The 21616-nt window shown below is 40.1% G+C and overlaps 1 protein-coding gene and 1 non-coding gene across 3 annotated transcripts; one reads left to right on the top strand and one right to left on the bottom strand.

Annotated features, from left to right (window-relative positions):
- The first annotated feature begins 18120 nt into the window (after positions 1 to 18120).
- Positions 18121 to 18194, top strand: TRNAR-UCG (transfer RNA arginine (anticodon UCG)). The gene has a single exon. It is a non-coding gene; the product is annotated as a tRNA-Arg (tRNA).
- A 161-nt stretch (positions 18195 to 18355) lies between these two features.
- Positions 18356 to 21606, bottom strand: LOC133795963 (MAR-binding filament-like protein 1-1). 2 transcript variants are annotated; one of them, XM_062233446.1, is made up of 4 exons: positions 21231 to 21606; positions 20682 to 20725; positions 20432 to 20572; positions 18356 to 20267 (listed from the first exon to the last, which is right to left on the bottom strand). In XM_062233446.1, the coding sequence occupies exons 1-4, from the start codon at positions 21505 to 21507 to the stop codon at positions 18531 to 18533; spliced, it is 2199 nt and encodes a 732-aa protein (XP_062089430.1). In that variant the 5' UTR covers positions 21508 to 21606; the 3' UTR covers positions 18356 to 18530. The 2 variants fall into 2 exon arrangements, with proteins under 2 accessions (XP_062089430.1, XP_062089431.1); XM_062233447.1 differs by having other exon boundaries at positions 20432 to 20569; positions 21231 to 21605.
- Positions 21607 to 21616: the final 10 nt, after the last annotated feature.

Raw genomic sequence — 21616 nt, 5'->3', positions numbered from 1 at the left:
CACAATTTTAGTTATTTAAATATTAAATAAATAATGAGATATTTTGATTTGATTTAAATATTATTATTTAAACAAAAATATGATAACCGATCAGTTATTTTGAATTTGTTTAAAATAACAAATATTTTAATATATTTGATATTATTAAATATTGGATATTAGTTTTCACAGAACGTAAGTTTTTTCAGGGATAGAAAAATATCTAGGATTCTCTCAGAGAAAAAGATCAGTGACAAAATCAAAGGTCATTGTTCTTCACAAAACCTAGGTCCAAACTTTATCAGGTCTCATGTGTTGAGAATATCTGATAAATAGTTATTGCCTATTATTTGTATAGCGAGCCCACACTCGTTCTTTGGGTGACTGAGAACATTTTGGAAGATCTTGGTGTGAGATCTCAAGGATTCAGCGATACGAAAAGATAGCAGCAAGGAAGGACCTGAGGTAATGTTTCTATTCTTGTCCTTGATTCAATATATATATGAGTGTGAAGAAGTAGATCTAGAAATCTTATGGGATTAATCTGACAATTTGATTGTTGTTCCGCTGCGCATAATCTCTGATTTGATCAATAAAAACCAACAGAAAAGAGTGCTAGTTGACAAAGGAAGTTCAGTGAACATCCTGTATAAATCTTTGCTGGAACGCATGAAGTTTTCCTTTAAGGACTTGGAGCCCTGCAACCAAACAATATAAGGCTTCTCCGGTGATGGACTCGCCCCAGTGGGGTCAATCAGTCTTCCAGTGACAGCAGGTACAGCGCCTGCTACCAGGACATTACTCGCTACTTTCATAGTAGTCGATTGTCCCTCAGCGTACAATGCGGTCATTGGACGGCCTACACTTGTTGATCTTTGAGTCGTCACCTCAGTATGGCATTTAGCCATGAAATTCTCGACAGATGCAGGGGTAGGACGCGTGTTGGGAAATCAAAGGGAGGCCAGGGAGTGCTACAACGCCTCAGTCATGAAGGCAAAGAAGGGAACGTCAAAGAGCTCTCCCCCAGAAAGTTTGTAGATGGCTATTGATACACAAGCCCAATCCGGTGATGAAGTCACCAAATAGGGTGTTGCCCAATGTGAGGATAGAGATTTAGATCCTCGCTTTGGGGATTTTGAGGAAAGTGTTGGACCCGTCAAGGACCTGGAAGAGGTCCAACTTGACAAAAATGACCCAACTAGAGTCGTGAAGGTCGGGAAAAACTTAGAGCCAACCACAAAGCATGCACTGGTCGAGTTTTTGTGAAAGAATCAGGAAGTCTTTGTCTAGTCGCACAAAGACATGGCTGGGATAGATCCTGCAGTTATCAGCCATGTCCTGAACATAGACAAGAGCTTTCCACCCGTGCAACAGAAAAGAAGGCTGCTCGATAAAGATCGGTCAAGAGCCTTAAAAGAAGAAGTCGAAAGGTTAAAGGAGAATGGGTTCATCAGGGTGGCGTTTTATCCATCGTGGGTCTCCAATCCAGTGCTGGTTCCCAAGCCTAACGGCAAATGGCGAACCTGTGTGGATTTCACAGACCTCAATAAAGCCTGCCCGAAGGATTGCTTCCCACTCCCAAGGAACGACCAGCTGGTCGATGCTACTGCAGGACATGAGATCCTCTCCTTCATGGATGCATACTCATGTTACAATCAGATTAGTATGCATCCCCCTGACGATGATCACACCAGCTTTCGGACCGATACGGGATTATACTGGTATAAAGTGATGCCCTTCGGACTGAAAAACGCAGGTGCAACTTACCAGCGATTGGTTAACCACATGTTTAATGACTTGATCGGAGTAAACATGGAGGTATACGTGGACGACATGCTGGTAAAGTCAAAAAAAGCAAAAGGACATGTGAAGGATTTACAAGAGTGTTTCAATGTATTGAACAAGTACCAGATGAAACTAAATCCTCTCAAATGTTCCTTCAGAGTTGGATCAGTGAAATTTTTGGGGTTCATCGTTAATTCAAGAGGAATCGAGGCCAACCACGACAAAATAAAAGCCCTGATCGACATGAAATTTCCAGAAAAGATCAAGGATGTACAAAGTTTAACGGGGATAATTGCCACCCTAAGTAGATTCATTTCCAAGTCAACGGATAAATGCGTCCCTTTCTTCAATCTACTTAGAGGCAACAAGAAGTTTGAATGGACAGGAGACTGCGAGCAAGCTTTTCAGGCCTTAAAAGCCCATATGGCACAACCTCCTATTTTATCAAAGCCTATGAAGGAGAAACTTTGTTCATCTACCTGGTGATCACCGAAGTAGCTGCTAGTGCGGTACTAGTACGAGAGGAAGAAGGCGTACAAAAAGCGGTTTACTACGTAAGCAAGAGGCTAATCGGAGCAGAACTGAGGTATCCTCCCATCGAAAGGTTAGCTTATTGTTTAATCTTAGCCTCAAGGAAGCTACGTCCTTACTTCCAAGCCCATCCCATTACAGTTTTAACTGACCAGCCTCTTCGGCAAGTCCTCCAAAAACCAAAGGCGGCTGGGCATTTATTAAAATGGGCAGTCGAACTAGGGCAGATCAATATTACATATTCATCGCGAGCAGCAGTAAAAGAACAAGTCTTGGCTGATCTTATTGCGGAGTTCACTGAGCTCCTAGACAACGAGTAGTGCGAAAAGCCTAGTGTGCCTGAGCCCCAAGATGAAGCTCCTTCGTGGAAGTTATTCACGGATGGGTCGTCCAACGAATCACACGCAGGAGTAGGAGTGATTTTGATAACACCAGAAGGGCATCGATTTCACTGCGCCATTAGGTTCGACTTCACAGCATCAAATAATGAAGCCGAATACGAAGCACTCCTTGTTGGATTAAGAATGGAAAAAGACATGAGTATAAAGGTGCTGGATATTTACAGTGATTCACAACTGGTAGGTAATCAGGTTCTAGGGGAATATCAAGCACGAGGCCTCAAAATGGTGGCCTACTTGAACAAAACTAAAGATCTGTTGGCCCAGTTCAAGAAGTATACCCTCCAGCAAATACCTCGGGATCAGAATTCGAACGCGGATGCCATAGCCAAACTCGCAAGCGCGAAAGATGCTGACATTTTGAATATTGTGCCAGTAGAAATATTGAGCAAGCCGAGCATACGAGAAAATGAAACCAGTATGGAAATCCGGATGGGAGACACATGGATGGCGCCTTATTTGGAATATCTTACAAATGATGTACTACCGACAGATAGGAACAAAGCCAGAACTCTTCAAAGGCAGGCTGCTAGGTATATACTGGTCGATGGTGTTCTATATCGAAGGGGATATTCCATGCCACTGCTCAAATGTATTACACCAAGAAAGCTAAGGAGTTGATGAGAGAAGTACATGAAGGCTTCTGCGGGGATCATGCTGGGGGGCAAAGTTTGGCAAAAAAGATTCTGAGGTAGGGCTATTTCTGGCCAACTATGAACGAAGACTCAATGGAGTTTGTGCCAAAATGCGACAAGTGTCAGAGATTTTCCAAACTCCCGCGCGCAGCTCCCAACGAGTTAAAACAAATGCAGAGTCCTTGGCCTTTCGCAGTATGGGGTATAGACTTGATTGGATCCCTGCCAACGGGAAAAGGCGGAGTGAAGTACGCAGTTGTAGCAGTCGACTACTTCACCAAATGGGTCGAAGCTGAGCCACTTGCTACCATAACGACCAAGAAAGTTCTTGAATTTGTCATCAAGAACATTGTTTGCCGATATGGTTTGCCTCGAAAAATTGTCTTAGACAACAGCACCCAGTTTGACAATGACTTATTCACGGACTTCTGCGAAAGGCACGGGATCATTAAAAGCTTTTCTTCAGTCGCGCATCCACAAGAAAATGGGCAGGTCGAAGCAGTGAATAAAACACTTAAAGATACCCTGAAGAAAAGACTTGAAGACGCTAAAGGAGCATGGCCAGAACAGCTGCCTGAAGTCCTCTGGTCGTATAGAACTTCTCATCGAACAGCGACAGGTCATACCCCGTTTTCCTTAACATACGGGTATGAAGCTATGATACCTGTCGAATTAGATCACCCCTCACACCGACGCATTACATACGACCAGAGCCAGGATAGCCAACTGATGATGGAGTCCCAGACTCAATTGAGGAGATACGAGAAAGAGCCCAACTTCGAGTTGCTGCGTACCAGCAAAAGGTCACCCGATATTTTAACTCAAAGGTGAAAGAAAGGAAATTCAACGTCGGTGACCTAGTGCTACGACGAGTTTTCTTAAATACCCGCGACCCCACTGCTGGAGTACTCGGACCGAACTGGGAAGGACCATACCAAATTGAAGAAGTCCTTCATCCGGGCACCTACAAACTTGCACGCTTGAATGGAGATCTCGTTCCATGCTACTGGAACGGTGAACACCTATGCAAGTACTACCAATAAACAGTCCTTTTTAAAGAACTGGCTTGTATTAATATTAATTTTTACAAGTTTCGAAAAAAGGGTTAGCCACATTGTATGGCTAATCGTTTACAAGTGTAAGATCTTTTTAAGATCACTCGTAAAGACATGTTTAGTCCATTTTAATACGAGATTATAAGGGACTGTGCGAAGCCAGTCATTCTTGCCAACCTTTGTAAATTTATTTTACAAGTATTTGTTCATTACGTGTGTTGTTTTGCTGTATTACAAGTGTTATGTTTACTATCGAGCAGTAATGTTCGCACAGGTCGTGGTCAAGGCAAGTGACCAAGGACCTAAAGCTCCTCGATCACTTGGGGGGCATATAAGGTACATCGATAGCAAAGCATACCAAAAGGTATGTAAACACATGAACAAAATGAGTGAAAGCATGCTACGGTACTTAGAGTATTTTTCAAAATTTATATTTTGTTAAATCAAGCCAAAGTACTATGCTAAGTTCGGTCATGCGAACAGATGTTATAATAAAAAGAAATATTATAATATCATAAGGCATTCTTTTACACCGGAAGCATCACTGCTTGGATGTAATTGTTTAAAGTAAAAGGAAAAGTTTGCTGCCCGTGCAGCAAATTTAAAAGTAAAAAAAATTTGTCTTTACAACATGACCCGTGAGTCGTGTAACTGAAGAAAAATAAAAAAGAAAAAAGAATAAGTTTAAGGAGCATGAGGGTCTTGCTCAGCAGTCTGATTGGCCGCATTCTCAACAACTCCTTCCTCCTCTACCTCAGCGGCCGGCTGAATGCTTGGGGAAGCAGGAACCCTTGCTCTTTCTTCTTCTTCAGCCAAACAAGCAGTGCAGCGGGCCAACTCAGCGTTCCTGGCATCTTCTGGAAGGTAGTAAAAGTTGGCACCCTGGTTGTGTTTCCAAAAGTCATAGAAACACTGAAATTTCGCATTCTTGTACCTCTCCAGATTATTGGCATTGGTAAGCTTCAGCTGCTCCACCTAGCTCTCAAAAATAGCTATGGTCTTGTCCTTAGCAAGGAGCTCCTCCTTAAGCCTCTTGACTTCACGATATTGGATTCAGCTGGAATCCTGGTAATCGTCCCTCTGCTTCTTCAAAGCTGCCTGAGAAGCTTCAGCCTCCGCCAGCTTTGCCACCGCAACATCCTTTTGTTGAGTAACCACATCCAACTCCCCAGCGTGCTTGGCTTCTGCAGCCTGAAGCTCCTCGGTGGCTCTCACTTGGAACTCCTCGACGGCCTTTTCCCGAGCTTGGTCGATGGTAGCCAGGGCACGGGTGCGAGCGACAGTTATTGTCAGCATGGCCTGCAGTCAAGGAAATAAAAGTTAGACTATACTACAAAATAGGAGAAGTAAAATCCAAGAGGAAAAATACTTACACTGGCCACTTCGTTAAGAGCCCTGTTGAGGATCTGGTCAACCCCCATGCTCTCAGCTTCAGCCATTGCCTCCCTGCAATGGTCGTGCTTCAAGATACGAGCAAGGCGATCTTTAGCTGATCGCAGGGAGCGGTTCGAGAGCTTGGTCCCAGGAAATTCTGCTTGCGGGGTGTGCTCCCTTCGGGCCGCAGGCGGAGGGTTGGTAGCCGGGGCAGCCTCCTTCTCAGCAAGAGCAGAAGGCTGGGCAGAAGCTTGTCCAGTAGGCACGTCCTTGGAAGGATATACTATTCGACCCTTCTTGGCCGAGGGTCCTTGGCTTGATTTTCCATTGTGCCTCCTGGATTTTTTCCGTCGAGCCAGGGGAACTTCTTCTTCCTCCTGAGCCTGGTACAGATCGAAAACGTTGGGAGTAGCCATCTCTGTGTATAAAGAAAAATATGCAGATAGTAAGACAAAGGCAGATGAAAATTTATGGTAAAACATAAAAGAGGTCACAAAGTTTAATACCCGAGCTACAACTACTGGTCGCTATACTACTGACTCTATTAGTCATACACTCACTATCTGGCACGAAGAAGTCTGGCCCTAGATTTGGAGTATACGTAAAATTGCCGTCCCCGTCAAAAAAGTGACAGGCAATTGGCAAGCTATTTAAAAGCAAGATAACAATACCGTTTTCATCTGAGGATTCATCCAGGTCTATGACAGACTCTGTTGCCTTTTGTTTCCCCTTGCCTTGGGGCGCAGAAGGCCTCTCTGCTGAAGGGACGCCAGTGGGTTCCCTGATTGTAACCCCCGTTGGCCTTCTTCGGGGAGGAGACGCCAGGGGTTGCTGCTCGGGATCCCCCTCAGCTGTGGCATCTGCTACCACAGGTCCTCTTGTTTCATGGTGAGGAGCCAGGAGACCAGATAGCCTCAGATTTTCATCAGTGACCAGGGACTTGACGCTTTTTTCTGCGTCTGCCATCCTGGCCAGTGCGTTGGACCTCAACACCATGTCTGGTGTTGGATTCGGGCGTAACCATAGTCCTGAAAGGCACAGTATACTTTAGAAGGGTTCAGGAGAATTTATTAAGGAAAAGTAGCGACCAGTGAAAATAGTGTTTACCTCCTCGAGCGAAGGCCAGGTTGTTCGTAGTCATGTCTGGCGTGAGGAAGTACTCTCTACTTTACTGCCCCACGTTGGAAATGTGGGTAGTGTCACTCAGGAACGTTCGGCTAGTTTCCTGGTGACAGATATGGAAGAAGCCCGTCCCGTATTGTTGAGGGTTGGACTTAAGGTCGAAGAGGAAATTGACCTCATGAGGGGTAGGTTCTGGCCATTTTTTAAGTTTATAGAGGATATAGAGTGCGGCCAGCATTCTATATCCGTTTGGAGTAATTTGAAAGGGGGCGACACCAAAATAGTTGTCCACCCCCTGATAGAAAGGATGTAGAGGGAGGATAGCCCCCGCCTCTATGTGATATCTGGACCAAGCGCTATAGGCACCCCCGGGAAGGTTAGCTCTTTGGTCAGCAGCTAGGATTGTGAGATTGACTCCTGTGAAAGGATACTTCCTGTGATAATTGGCAAGCATCTGAGGAGTCACTTGGCTGGTGGGGGAGAGATACCACTCGACATCAGGAAGGTTTTGATGCCGAGGGCGGGCCCTGACTTGGATACGAGGGTCTGGGGCGGCATTTTCTCGACCACTGGTCAAGGGAACCCTAGCCTGTGAATCAGGCTGGGCAGGAGAGTTTGGACTGTTTTCAGAGTTAGGTCTTTTCTTGCCTAAGGACTTAGAGCGGGCCATTTGAGGTGGTGATGGATGAGGTCTAGAAGAAACTTTGGAAAATGGAATCTCGTGAACTCGGTCGATCGGTTGTTCTTCGCCTTCGAGTAGTTGGGCAAGAAGATCGTCGTCGATGGGCCGCTCACCTCCCCACAAATCTAGCATTAAAGTTTGCAAATAGAAGAATGGGGAGGTGAGGATGAAGAATTTTAAAAGTTTTTTAGAATAACGCTGGTCGAGTATAAAAGTTAAGCTTTTATACAACAGCATTCTAACAAAAAACTAAATTTTTTCGCACAAACAGTTTGAGAAACAGATCAAAAGTGAAAGCAAAAAGTTTTTTGAAAAATCTTTTTCAACTCCTTTTAGGGCGGGAAAAACTTGGTTTTTCAGCTAGCATAAAAATCGAATTTTTACTTCGGTTTTACGTCCTAAAAGTCATGATCTCAACTATCAAACTAACTCGTAATTCCTTAATGGCAGAGAAAAATCATTCAATACAGTATCACCCATTAAACCCCCTACTAACATGCATCTCAACCCAGAAGCGAATGAACCCAACAGTCGGTCTACAGAAGCATGCACGGCAAAAATATAAAGCATAAGAGTCCAGAAACTTACCAGGATGAAGATCGTGGGGATTTGAAAAAAAAATTGGGCGTAAAAGAGCTCACGAACTGAATCTTGAAACCCCGAAGGACGGTCTCCAGAAAAAAAACAGGGGCTCTGGTGTTAGGGTTTCTTGAAAGAGTGATGGCTTGCGTAAAAAGAAAAATGAGACTTTGAAGAGGCTATATATATATATATTTTTGTCCATAGGCATTAAAAGGAGGTAATCATCAGCTTCCCTTTTTTCGAAGCACGGGGAAGGGTGATAGCTGTCGAAAGGTTACTTGGGAAGCGAAAAGCCGTGATTAGACAAGGGTAGGTTGATTTTTCCAAGATTGCACGAAGTGTTCTGACAGGTATGGTGGGGTAACCGAAGGGTCGTTTCCTCAAAAGTTTATTTATTGCTCGTAATAAATAAACTTGGGGGGAAAATGTTATCCAAAAAACAGGCACAGATGACGTGGCAAGTGATTTCTGGACACGTGGTTGACACCTGGCGGAGTTCTGCTAGGGTATCGACCAGTAAAGACATTGCAAGCAAAAAGCAGTTGAAGTTTACCTGCGACCAGTATGGTTGCAGGTTCCGCGTGTCTCACGATAATCTTATAAAGATCTTAGTCAATCACGAGATTGACTCCCATGATTTCCTGAGTATCCGATTATTTAGGAAAGAATATCTGTAACAAATTAATGTAATCCCCCTTAGAGAAAGGTAGCTCAAGGAAGGGACTTTTGGCTTTTGAATTATCTGAGATTAGAGTTATCATATTTTGATATATTGTTTTGTTCTTCAGAGGTTGGTGAAATTCATTGAACCCTAGTTCTTTGATCACTCCTTTGAATTATATATCAATAACAGTTCAAGTGGACGTAGGTTGTTACCAGATCCTGGGGCCAAACCACCATAAACTCTTGTGTTCTTTATTGTTTTTTGTCATCACATTCATTTCAACGTATTTGTCCACATCAAGCATATTTGACTCCGTGTCAGTTAGCCAAAATCAAGGTCAACAATTCCAATGCTTCCAAATCCCATTTTTGATGCCAAATGAACCCAAAACCATCATAACATACCCAAAACATCACAACCATAAGAACCCTAGCCAAAACTCCCAACAAGACCAAGTATTCAACCTAGAAATCACAACTGAAAAACAGAACTAAAACAGGGCAAACCAGGGAATTCAATGGCTAGAAACTTACCCAAAGCTCAGCTTATGATACTCTTCAATGGAGGAACACTCTCCCAAACTCCCAAGGCTTACTTCCCAAGCTTGAATCCTCAAGAATGGTTCAAAAATCTCAAAGGAAATGAAGGAATTGATGCTACAGGAAGGCTCTTGAAGAAGCTCTATTTTTCTACCTCTTTCACAACTCAAAAATGGTTTATATCTATCCTAGGGGTGAAAAGACCAAAATACCCCTAGGTTTAATAAAGGTTTCTAAAGGCTCCCAAGGGCAAAATTGGTATTTTCCACCTATCTCGTTAATCATAATTAACGCTCTCCAATTCCCTCTATTATCAATAAACTCAAACACCAATAATTCATATCCCATTACCCTTTAATTCCTGGTAATGCTCTAATCATTAAAATCACCCCGAGACTCATCCCGAGCCCCGACCTTAAACCTGTTATGACTAGACCGCTAACCAATAATCCAAGATTATCTCACGATGAATAGCTCGAACAAACCCACATTATAATGTGGTCTCAACAATATATCACCGACATGCATACAAATATACAAGTATGCCCTCAACGAGCCAAATTACCATCACACCCCTGTAATTAGAATGTGGACCCACATGCATGCATTTAACATCATATTATAATATAATTCACATATACATGCATTTATCAACTAATGACATAATTAAGCAAGTATGGCCCTCCCGGCCTACTAATCCCGCCATTAAACCACATCGGAGAATTCGGGGCATTACACTCACCTTCCGGCTCAAAGGTAACCATCTTCCTTCTACAATCAATGGTCGCCCCATACTTCGCCAACCAATCCATACCCAAAATCATATCGAAGTCAGTCATAACCAACTCTATCAAATCCACTGATAACTCTCTTCCCTCCACTATCATTGGCAAAGATCTGACCCATCTCCTGGATACCACTAACTCTCTAGTGGGTAACAACGTTCCAAACCCCACAGCATAAAAATCACAAGGTCTACATAGTCTATCAATAATACTACTAGCAACAAAATAATGTGTAGCACTAGAATCAATCAAAACATTATAAGGGGTTCTAGCACTAAGAAGCTGACCTGTAACAACTGAGGGAGAAGCCTCAGCTTCTGCTTGTGTCAATGCGAACACTCGAGCTGGGGCCGAGCTGTCCATTTTCCTGGGTTCTTCTTTTCTTGCCTTAGGGCAATCCTTCCTAAGATGACCCACTGCTCCACATGGGAAGCAGGCCCTTGCACTACACTCTCCCAAATGATGCCTCTTGCATCTAGGGCATTCAGGATAAGACTTCGAGGCTTCACTACCACCTGGATGACCCATTGAGATACCACGGGGTCACCTATCAAGACCTGGAACTGGAAAGGTATCAGGAACCTTCCTCTTCTGATCACTGGGGCCTTCACCCCTACTTGAACCCACAAATGGAGGACATGTCCTCCTGAACTCCTTTCTGGCTGCACTGTCTCACCAGATCTTGTTCTCTGCACTCTTAGCTGTGAATGCCTTCTCAACCACCTGTGCATAGGTAGTAACCCCAGCCACAGTGGTAATATGCACATCACGAGCGAACCTGGGTTGTAGCCCCTGCAGAAATCTCTCTCTTCTGGTCCCATCAGTAGGCACCAGCTCCATGGAAAATTTCGCCAAACGATCAAATTTTAAGGCATACTCAGTGACTGACAAACCTCCTTGAAGTAGCCTGATGAACTCCTCGAACTTTGCCGCCCTAATAGCATCATTATAATATTTCTCTTTAAACAGAGTCGGAAACTCTTCCCAACTCAGGGAATTAACATTCTTGGTCTGGGTAATAACCTCCCACCAAATTCGGGCATCCTCCTTAAACATATAAGTGGCATAGGCCACCCTCTCATTACCAGTCACCCTCATGAAGTCTAGGATGGTGGTAATCATACTCATCCATTGCTCTACCTTGGCAGGATCTACACTGCCCTCAAATACTGGAGGTTGCTGCTTCCTGAACCTTTCATAAAGAGGTTCCCATTTATTTCCAACCTCAGGCAGCTGCTCTGCTACTGGCACCGACACAGGAGGTTCCTCTGATACACTGACCACTGCAGGTGCTTGCTATTGTCTCAGGAGACGAAGCTCTTCTCCCTATCTCAACACTGTTGCCTGCAGATCACTAATTATCTGCTGCCAGTTTACAGGAGTTGGCTGTGGAATCTGTCCTTGGTCATTTTCTTGACCCTGATTATTATTATTCTGGCCTTGATCACTCAAGCCAACTGACAAATCTATCTGCCCTGGATTCATTCTTAATTATTGATACCTTGCTGAAACAATGATCAATATGGATAGTCAGGTAGTAATAACTAAACCTCTTGCCGCCTTACGGTCCAAGAACAAGCAAACAATTATCATATTCCACAGTCATACAAATATACAAGCAGATACATGTTTATAGCATTTAGCACTTAGCATGTATCACATAATAGTTCACAAAAAATAATACTAATAAGTATGTTCCAGCAATTTCCGTACTAATTAGCACACGGTTGTTGAGAATGTATTATTCAAGGCACAGGTTTAACATGGTGTCTCATGTACACAGGTAAAGCATATATACTATATTTAAGCAGTTATACATATAACTACATAAATAGTTACCAAACCATGAGTCGGGCTTGACTTCAGTGATGTGTGTACATGCCCAGCCAGTCTACAGGAACCCTAACCTTGGCACGCTCTGATACCAAGTTGTAACGCCCTGGTTACCCCAGAACAGTTACGGTGAACCAAAAATTTAACTCGCTACCTGAGTCCTTTGGTTAAAAACGTGCTTTTAAGTGTTATTAACAGGCTAAGGTGGAAAACCAACCAAAGAGAAAGGATATATATTTTATTTAATACTTAAAACTGTTCATGGGCCCATCAAAACATTTTACAAGTTATTTACAACTCTTAATGGTCATTATTGTTTCAAGTTTACAAACCCACCGACCTAAGCGGCAAAAATAGGGTAAACCCCCTAGTTCCTCTAAGAACTCCTTGGCCGTGGTGGTCAAGCGGCCGTATATGTACACATCACCACCTAAGCTCTCCACTCAAGGCTGGGTGAGCTTTTCCTTCCCTTTACCTACACCACATAGCACCCATGAGCCAAGGCCCAGCAAGAAAACACAATATATCATGAATACAGTATCAACAATGATCATAATCATTATTCAGGACTCTCAGTCCAAAACAGATGAGTGACAGTCGCAAAAGTCACTAAGGTGGGTTTCCTTCCCTTTAGCCATGTGACGATAGGGTCACCGGGGCTTTAAAAATAAGTGAACCTTTCACTAGCTTAAATAGGATAGGTGCATGATGACTAGTCACCAACATAACCTTCCTCATGACCATAGAGTCATAATCATGGGATTCCGTTCCCTAGCCATGTGACAAACTGTCACCTAGGCCTTTGGCCCTGGCTCTGAGTAACTAGTCTTAGACTAGTGAAGCGCTTATAATTTTCATCGACCTTAGGGTCGGTCCAGCATTAATGCTTTGGAGTCATTCATTGCTGATATCGATTAGATCTAATCTTTAATCGGCCCTGCGTTCAGGACGCTTATGCCGTTTCTGACTCTCAGGTCAGTAATACGCGACCAGTGTCGTCCCTGACTAATCAGTGCCATACACAAGTACGCAAGCTCTGCTAATCATTTAATATGCAATCAATGTCCACATTTAACAACCAACATGCCTCAACAACAATCATGCATGTCATATACACAGGATTTAGTTTTCTTACCTTTGATTCGACCGAGAATGAATAAAAGAACGACCCTTGAGAATGATCTGACTTTTAGTCCTTTAGTGGTTACCTAGTCAAAACCAAATATGGGACACCATCAATAAATGAATAACAAAGGTTCCCAAACCAAGATCTAGCCTCTGGGACATCAATCCACACTAATCCGGGTAGTAGGAACAATCCCGAGGCCTAAAACCAAGTTCCTGAGGTCAAAACACTCAAACGGGCTCAAAACTACCCAAGGGCGGCGGCCCTAGCACCTTGAGCCGCGGCCCCCAGCCACACCAGGAGCAAGGGTCGCAGCGCCCCACACCCAGGGCCGCGGCGCCCAGCAAGGCCAAAAAGCTCCACCTGCTTCTTCGAGCAAGGGATGCGGCGCCCAAGAACAGGGCCGTGGCCCCCAACCCAGAACCAGCCACAAACTCGCTCTCCTTCATCCCAAACCCTCCAAAAACATACCTAAACACTTACAAATCCAAAAATCAAAGTTCCCAAACTTTCCAATGATCCAAAACCATCAAATCCCGAGACTCAAACGAACCAAAAACTCAACGATTCACAAAATCCAATTCGAAGCTTAGATACTCTAAAAACTCAAAACTTAGATTACCTTTGGTTGGGTTGTTTCTCGTCAAATCCTTCAGTCAAGAAGCTTCTAATCTTTCCTATGATCGTTATGCCTCGATCCTCGCTTGATTCCGACTCCTAGAACTCAAGATTTCTTCGAAAATGCCTCGAACGGTAAAATGAACTAACGGGAAGAGAACGAGAGGTTTTCTAACGTACAGTTCTATCTGACAAGCTACTTCAAGCTTAAGTAACCTCAAATAAAACCTAGTGCTCGGGGTCCCGAAAACACTCCCAGGGACATTATAGTCAAAACTCCCAGAATTTCCTCCTGATCTCAATAACTCCTAATTTATCATCAAATAACATTCTCATTATTCAATATCTCAATAAAAGACCTTGTTATGACAAAACCGCTAATTCACAATATAAGACTGTCTCATGTCGAATAGCTCGAATATATCTCCATAATAATGGAATCTCATCCATAACTCACAATATGCACCAAAATACACAAATATGCCCTCAACGGGCCAAATTACCAAAATACCCTAATAATCAAATGTGGACCCACATGCATGCATATAACATCATATTATAATATAGTTCACATAAACATGCACATTATCATTTAATGGCATAATTAAACAGTTATGGCCCTCCCGACCTACTAATCCAGCCATTAAACTGCATTAGGGATTTCGGGCATTACATGACCCTAGCCAAAACATCCATCAAACTCTCAACTTTCCAACTCAAAAACCCAACTGAAACTCAAATGAAAACAAAGCAAGAACAAGAGATTCTATGGTTAAAAAATCACCTCAATTTCAGCAACACGCCCTCTTCAATGATGGAACACAACCCTAGCTTATCACAGCTTGGTTCCCTGGCTTGGTTCCTCAAATTGAGCTCGAAAATTCAAAGAGAAAAGGGAGAGAAATGATGTACAGGAGAGAATGAGAAATGTGCTATGTTTTTTATAAGCTTCTATAGCCTTAATGGTTGATATAAATCCTTAAGGTCAAAAGACCAAAATGCCCTCATGCCTAATTAAAACCCTTAACAGCCACCAAGGGCAAAATCGTCATTTCTCACCTATCCCGTTAATTATAATTAACACCCTTCAATTCTCAATACTTTCAATATTCTCAAATGTCAATAAATTATATCACATTACCCTTTAATTCCTGGTAATGTTCTAATCCTCAAATCACCCCAAGACTCACCCCGAGCCCCGAAACTAATCCCGTTATGACCAGACTAAAAACTTGCATTATGAGATTGTCTCATGCCGAATGGCTCGAACAAATCCACATAAAATGTGGTATTATTCATAATTCACCCACATGCATGAAAATATACAATTACGCCATCAACGGGCCAAATTACCAAAATGTCCTTATAATTAAAAATGGACTCATATGCATGCATTTATCATCATATTATAATATAACTCACATAAACATGCATATAATTATTTAATGGCCTAATAAATCAATTATGGCCATCTCGGCCTCCTAATCAAAGTCCTAAACCTTATTAGGAATTTTGGAGCATTACAGTAAGTGACAATGGCAATATTATAGGAGCACTAGAGCTTGTGGAACTTGTAGATGAGGTTTCGTTTGCCATGATCAGAAGTAGAGATTCATCGGTAGGATATGATGAAGTATGGCTCTGGTAGATACTATAAAAATTAAAAGATATAAGGATATTATTGATAGTTAAAGAAAATATTTAAAATGAATAGAAAATATTTAAAAATATAGTATTTAAATGATATAGAGAAAAAAACTAGAGAAGTTGATGTATGGGATAATGTAAAAGTTAGAGGTAAAATAAAAAAATGTGTGGTTTGGGGAGGTATTTTAAAGGATAGAGTAGAGCACTCATTGGGAGTGTGTTGACGCCGTTTTTCGTCAATAGTGAAAGAAGAGCACGTGAACAATAAACAGTAATGGCCAATAAAAATACGACAATACAAAACACGATTTTTACGTGGTTCAGCAGTTAAATCTGCCTAGTCCACGAGTCTTTGTTATTAAACTCAAGATGATCTCTGAAAATTCTCCAAGGATGAATTCTTAAGAGTTTTCTCTCCAGATCACCAAAATTCGCTCCTTAACAATGGTGCATATCTTCTCTATTTATAGAGAAGATTTCAGAATACTATCCCACATATTTTCGGTAGTTACTCTTTTTATCCAAATAAATTAAATGGCCTTAAATGCCTATAATCCAATATAAAAGGAAACGTCCCCTGAAGACCAGGGGGCGTATAACTGATCAAATAATATCCCATGATTTTAGGGGATTTACAGTAATAAATGTAGACCGCGTCTCTTATAGATGACTCATTAGGATATTCAAGGATATTCAAGGTTATTATCCTATATTACCAAGGCCTTGTTCTCCCAGGTCTCTTATCAATTTTCGAGCTTATAACATCTCCCGAGGCCACATGACTCCGAGATCGTACGCGCGTTAGGCTCGGAGCCCATGATCCGAGGTCACCCTTGAGAACAAATACACCTCGGAGCCTACCTTTCGAGCTCGTGGGGATTTCGAGGCCACCATCTTCGAAGTCGTCTCAACTTTGCAGGCTCGATGTTTAGACTTCGAACATATTCCAGACTTTACAAGTTCATTCACTATGCATCCAGTTTTCGAGGTCACACTTCTCATGGCTCGAAATCTGGGTATAACAGAGTGCTCTAATAAATTGCTCATAAAATTTTTAAACTTTTTTGTACAAAATTAATTAATAGTAAATATTTTTCTTTTTATTTTTCTCTCACCATTAATTAATACCTTTTTGGATCTTGTTTTTTTTTATTACCTGTTTGGATCCTATGTTTTCAAATTTTTATTTTTGGACTCTATATTTTGTAAAATGGTTCAAATAAATCCCTAAACTCAATTTTGATGAAAAAAAAGAATATAACAACACAGTTTTTAAGAAGAATGAATTTATTTTTGTTCTGAATTATTAGTTTGATGAATTATTTGTGATTTCAGTTAAGAAAACTTTGACGAAAACCGGGCTTATGGTTCTATTTGAACTATTTTACAAAATATAGGGTCCATAAAGTAATTTGTCAAAACATAGGTCCAAACAAGTACTGGGACAAAACACAGGGTCCAAAAATGTATAAACCCTAATTTATAATTAAAAATATTAAATATCTTTTAAACTCTCCATTAAAAATAATAAATTTTTTAAGGATAAAAACTTAATCATAGTTTATAATTTTAAGGATATAAACTTAATCATAGTTTATAATTTTAAATCAAAATAAGAATAAATATAAATGTAAATAATTTAAATTTTACAAAATTATGTTTAATTTTATTTGGAAAAATTAAATGGGAAAACTATATTTTGGATAACAAAATATAATAATATAATAAGATATACAATAACAATACTATTATTTCTAAGGGTTTATACATTTTTGGACCCTGTGTTTTTCTCCATTACTTGTTTGGACCATGTGTTTTGACAAATTACTTTTTGGACCCTGTGTTTTGTAAAATGGTTAAAATAAATCCCTAAACTCAATTTTGATGAAGAAAAAATTGAATATAACAACACAGTTTTTAAGCAGAATGATTTTATTTTTGTTCTGAATTGTTAGTTTGATAAATTATTTGTGATTTTAGTTGAGAAAACATTGACCAAAATCGAGTTTAGGATTTTATTTTAACCATTTTACAAAACATAAGGTCCAAAAAGTAATTTATCAAAACACAGAGTCCAAACAAATAATGGAGAAAAAAACAGGACCCAAAAAGATATAAACTCTATTTCTAATTACAATTTTAAATTTATATCATACCGTAATTATATAAATCTATTATATAACTAAAAATTAAATTTTAAAGAAAATAACATATTTTTCTCGTGTTGGACACTTTTGTAATTGAAACTCGCTTTCAAATAATAAAAAATTCATATAATTAAATGAAGAATATCAATGCATAATATTTACGTATTAAGCATCATATCTATGGTTGTTTCGATGTGGGATTGTGGGAACGAAAGTAGTTTTCTATTCACAGCTTTATATAATTTTACTTACAACATAAATTTGAATCATCCTTTTATCTCAAGTAAGAGCCTTTGATATATAAATATTTTAATTACTTTACTTTAAAGCCATTATATTTTGGGACTTATCATCATTTTTGTGCAATGGAATTTGAATATTGTACTTTCAATCATTATAAATTAGGATAATAAGGCATGACAAGAACGAATATTAAAATTATAAGAAAAAATAAATGCAATTAAATTAAAATCATGTAAATTTGTTAATATAAGTTTAACTAAAGCGATAAAATGTTTATATAATAATTTACATCTCTAATCTATAGGGTAATTTATTGATTTACATGAATTATAGCATTACAATTATATTAAATTAAAAGCCACATAGAGCATAAATGACCGCATAGCGCAGTGGATTAGCGCGTTTGACTTCGGATCAAAAGGTCGTGGGTTCGACTCCCACTGTGGTCGACCAATTTATTTTTAATATTTTTAAGTCTAAAAAAACATTTATGAAGTGTACTCTATGCGTTATGTATATGTATAATTTCTTTTGTGGGTAGAAAGTCAAATCATCAAATCCTGCAAATTGTAGGCAAAAACTGAAAATATCAACGGAAATGGGACAAAAGTTGTGAAAAGAATTATCATACAATAGTATTTGTTTCACTAATGTCATAAAGTCTCACTAATTTATACATTGCAGCTCTTATTTGGGTAGGAAAAAAAAATGGTCAGATGCCTTGAAAAACTATTACAACAAGATGATGGAGAAATACTCTGCAGAGGGTACTGCTGCTAACTATCTCATTGTGAACTAGCTTTCCTCCTTCGGACAGTTCTCTTGGCAGTTACTTTGACTTTGTCTTTCTCCTTGTCTTTGTCTTCTTCAGCTTCAACATTTTCAGTTACAGTTTTCTTATTATTTACAACAGCCTTTGATGAGCTCATTTGACTCCTTAACCGCAATATTTCACCCTTGGCTGAAGATAAATCCTCTTCAAGTTTCTTTGCTTTCTTATCCAAAGTCTCCCTTTCACTGCCAAGTCTCATCACCATGTTATGGGCATCTTCCATGTTTTCTCGGGCCTCTTTGGACGCGTTCTTTTGCTCTGTTAGGGTCTTGTAGAGCACCTGTTTCTCATCTTCAAGCTCAGAAATTCGAGAGTTTGCCTTCTCTAAATCTCTAGAAAGTGTCATTGCATTTCGGTTCATCTCATCAAGTGATTTGATAGCCTCTTCTAAGTCTGTTTCAAGAGATTTTCTAGAGTCCTTATCCTTTGCTATCTGCTTCTCCAGGCCTTGTAGTTCTTTGTTCAAAGTGGATACGGTTTTTTTCTCTTCTTTCAAATCACTGGCAGCACTTTCAGCCTTTTTGTAGACATCAACGAGTTCTTGCTGCAGGCTATTACGGTCTTCCACAACAGTTGCCAGTTCAAGAGACACATTTTGTAGCTTCTCTTTTGTCTTCTTCATAAGCTCCTTCACTGAAGTTAGCTCACCAGCTAACTCCTCACCACTCTGTTTAGCCTCATCAAGACTCCTTTTCAATGTATCGCTAACTTTGGTAAACTCAGACTGAACTCTAGAAACCTCAGCCTCAAGTTCCTTGCACAATTTATTCGACTTTATTAACTGTTTTTCCAGATCAGAGGCCTCGTCTCTTGATTTTGCAAGACTTTCGTGTGTAGCATGGAGCTCGTGTTTCAGAATATTTACCTTGTTTGATTCTTCATCCAGCATTTTCCTCAACTTTTCATTCTCTTGAGTCAATTTAGCAATTATTTCCTCGTTTTGACTAGTCTCACTTGTAGCAAGTGCAAGCTTTTCTTTTAGCAGCTGAAGCTCTTCTTCTTTTTCTCCCAAAACCCTAGCATCCAAGGCTGCCTTCTTTTCAGATGATAACTTTAACTCATTGTATTCCTTCTGAACAGCATCAAGTTTCTTCTCCAGATGATCCTTCTCAATATTTAAAGAACTTACAGTTGCATTTAATTCCTCAACAACAGAGTTCTTAAACTCTATTTCATTTTGATTTTTCACAATTTCATCCTTCAGATGATGGATTCCTGAACGTGCATGAGTTAGTTCATCATTTATTTGCTCATTGGTAGTCTTCATGTTGTTCAACTCTAACTCCTTATTAGCAAGAGAAGATCTGAGATTTTGAACATTATCTTCTTTATCCCTCACCTCTGTGTTCAGTAAATTTATTCTTCCTTCTAGGACACCAATCAGCTCAAACTTCTCCTTCAGATCTTCTTCAAAGATCTTCTTATCTTGAGTCACCTTAGAAAGATCAGTTTCAAGACTTTTTATTTGGAATTTAAGTTCCTCTATGAATTTCTTCTCATTATTTAGCTCTTGTCCCAATCCTGCAACTGTACTGTTCGCCAAATTTAGTTGGTCTACGAGAGACAGCTGTTCTTCCTTAGCCTTTCTAAGTTGCTCAGTTCTCTCTTTCTGTTCGGTGAGTAGCTTTGATTCAAAATTCTTCTCTAATGTGGTGATAGCAGATTCCTTCTGTTTTATTTTGGTCTTCATCTGCACATTTAGAACAAGCAGCAGGTTAACATTAAAAGATATATTTAAATATTGGAAACGGAAGTTCTTAAGCTTGAAATTAAATATAGAAAAAGATAAGAAAGAAAAACAAGTATTTTGGTCTTCCTTAAGATGATTTCCTCATGTGTTTTTAATGGACTCACAGCTTCAATTGTTGCATTATTTTCTGTTTTTTCTTTCTGAGCTGAGGCATAGAGAGCACCAAGCACACCAGAACTCAGTATTCCAATCCCATTCAGGAGAGAAACAAATGCATTTGGTGGAGTGTCCTTTTGAAGTGCCTGCTGTCAATAGAAGTTAACCAATTTAGGATATTTTTTAAGCCTTACAGACACATAAACCCAACAAGAGTTACTGATTGGGAGTTATTGTGAACCTAATCCAGATCCAGACCTCAGCTATTTGGTTCCCCTCGGATGTCTTTACCTCAGCTTCTTCTGTAAGATGATAAATGAATGCATAGGTTAGTCATAATAACTAATAAACAAAAGTTATGGTTCAATCTAAGGTTCTAGACATTCTTCCAAACCTATTATGTTATCATTTCAACCCCCCCAAAAAAAGTCAATTGCCATATCATTATTGCATCCAACAAGAGTCACAATCGTTGCCTAAGTTCTTTGTCAAATCTTAACATCACTTCCCAAAATCAATATCTAACTTCATAACAGTATCTATATGTCAGTTCCTAAATCACAACGTTATTAGATTAAAGAAAAAAAAAATCAAGTTGATAGCACAACTGAGCTACCACAATACAACAAACTGAAATGGTCCAAAACATCTTTTCTTCTAAACCCACCAAAGATTCATAACCACACAAAATACTCAAACCAAAAAAACTTTCAGAAAACTTGGCAATTTCCCATATCCAATAGACGAACCAATGCATACACATATATGTAGTTATATAGAGGAAAGCGCAAGAAAAAATCTACTTACTTGTGGCCAAACCGTCAAGAGCTCTGGCCCTGAGTCGTAACAAGGGAAGAACTGAAATACCCACAAAGAGAATGGCCCTCCGTTGCAAGGGATACCTACAACTTGACTCGTCCTGGTTCATGGAGGCCATTGGGATAGTGCCCCTTCTCTTGGGCTCAGCATTTTTCGGGGAAGGAGAGTGGAAGAAAATGGATCGTGAAGAAGAAGAAGAAGAAAGAGGGTAGGAGAGAGAAGGCTGGACAAAGCAAGAGCTAGAGCTCCACATTAGAAAGCCCATTGCTTTTTTTTCTTTTCCTTGTGATTTTCTCGGGATAAAGAGATAGAGGTTCACCTTCTACATTCTGCTCTGCACAAATTCTAATTTTATTTGTTTCTTTCTTTCTTTT

This window comes from Humulus lupulus, chromosome 8 (assembly GCF_963169125.1).
Source record: "Humulus lupulus chromosome 8, drHumLupu1.1, whole genome shotgun sequence".
Lineage (NCBI taxonomy): Eukaryota > Viridiplantae > Streptophyta > Magnoliopsida > Rosales > Cannabaceae > Humulus > Humulus lupulus.
The sequence above is the reverse complement of the archived record's forward strand: the minus strand, read 5'-3'. Positions and strand labels throughout refer to the sequence as shown.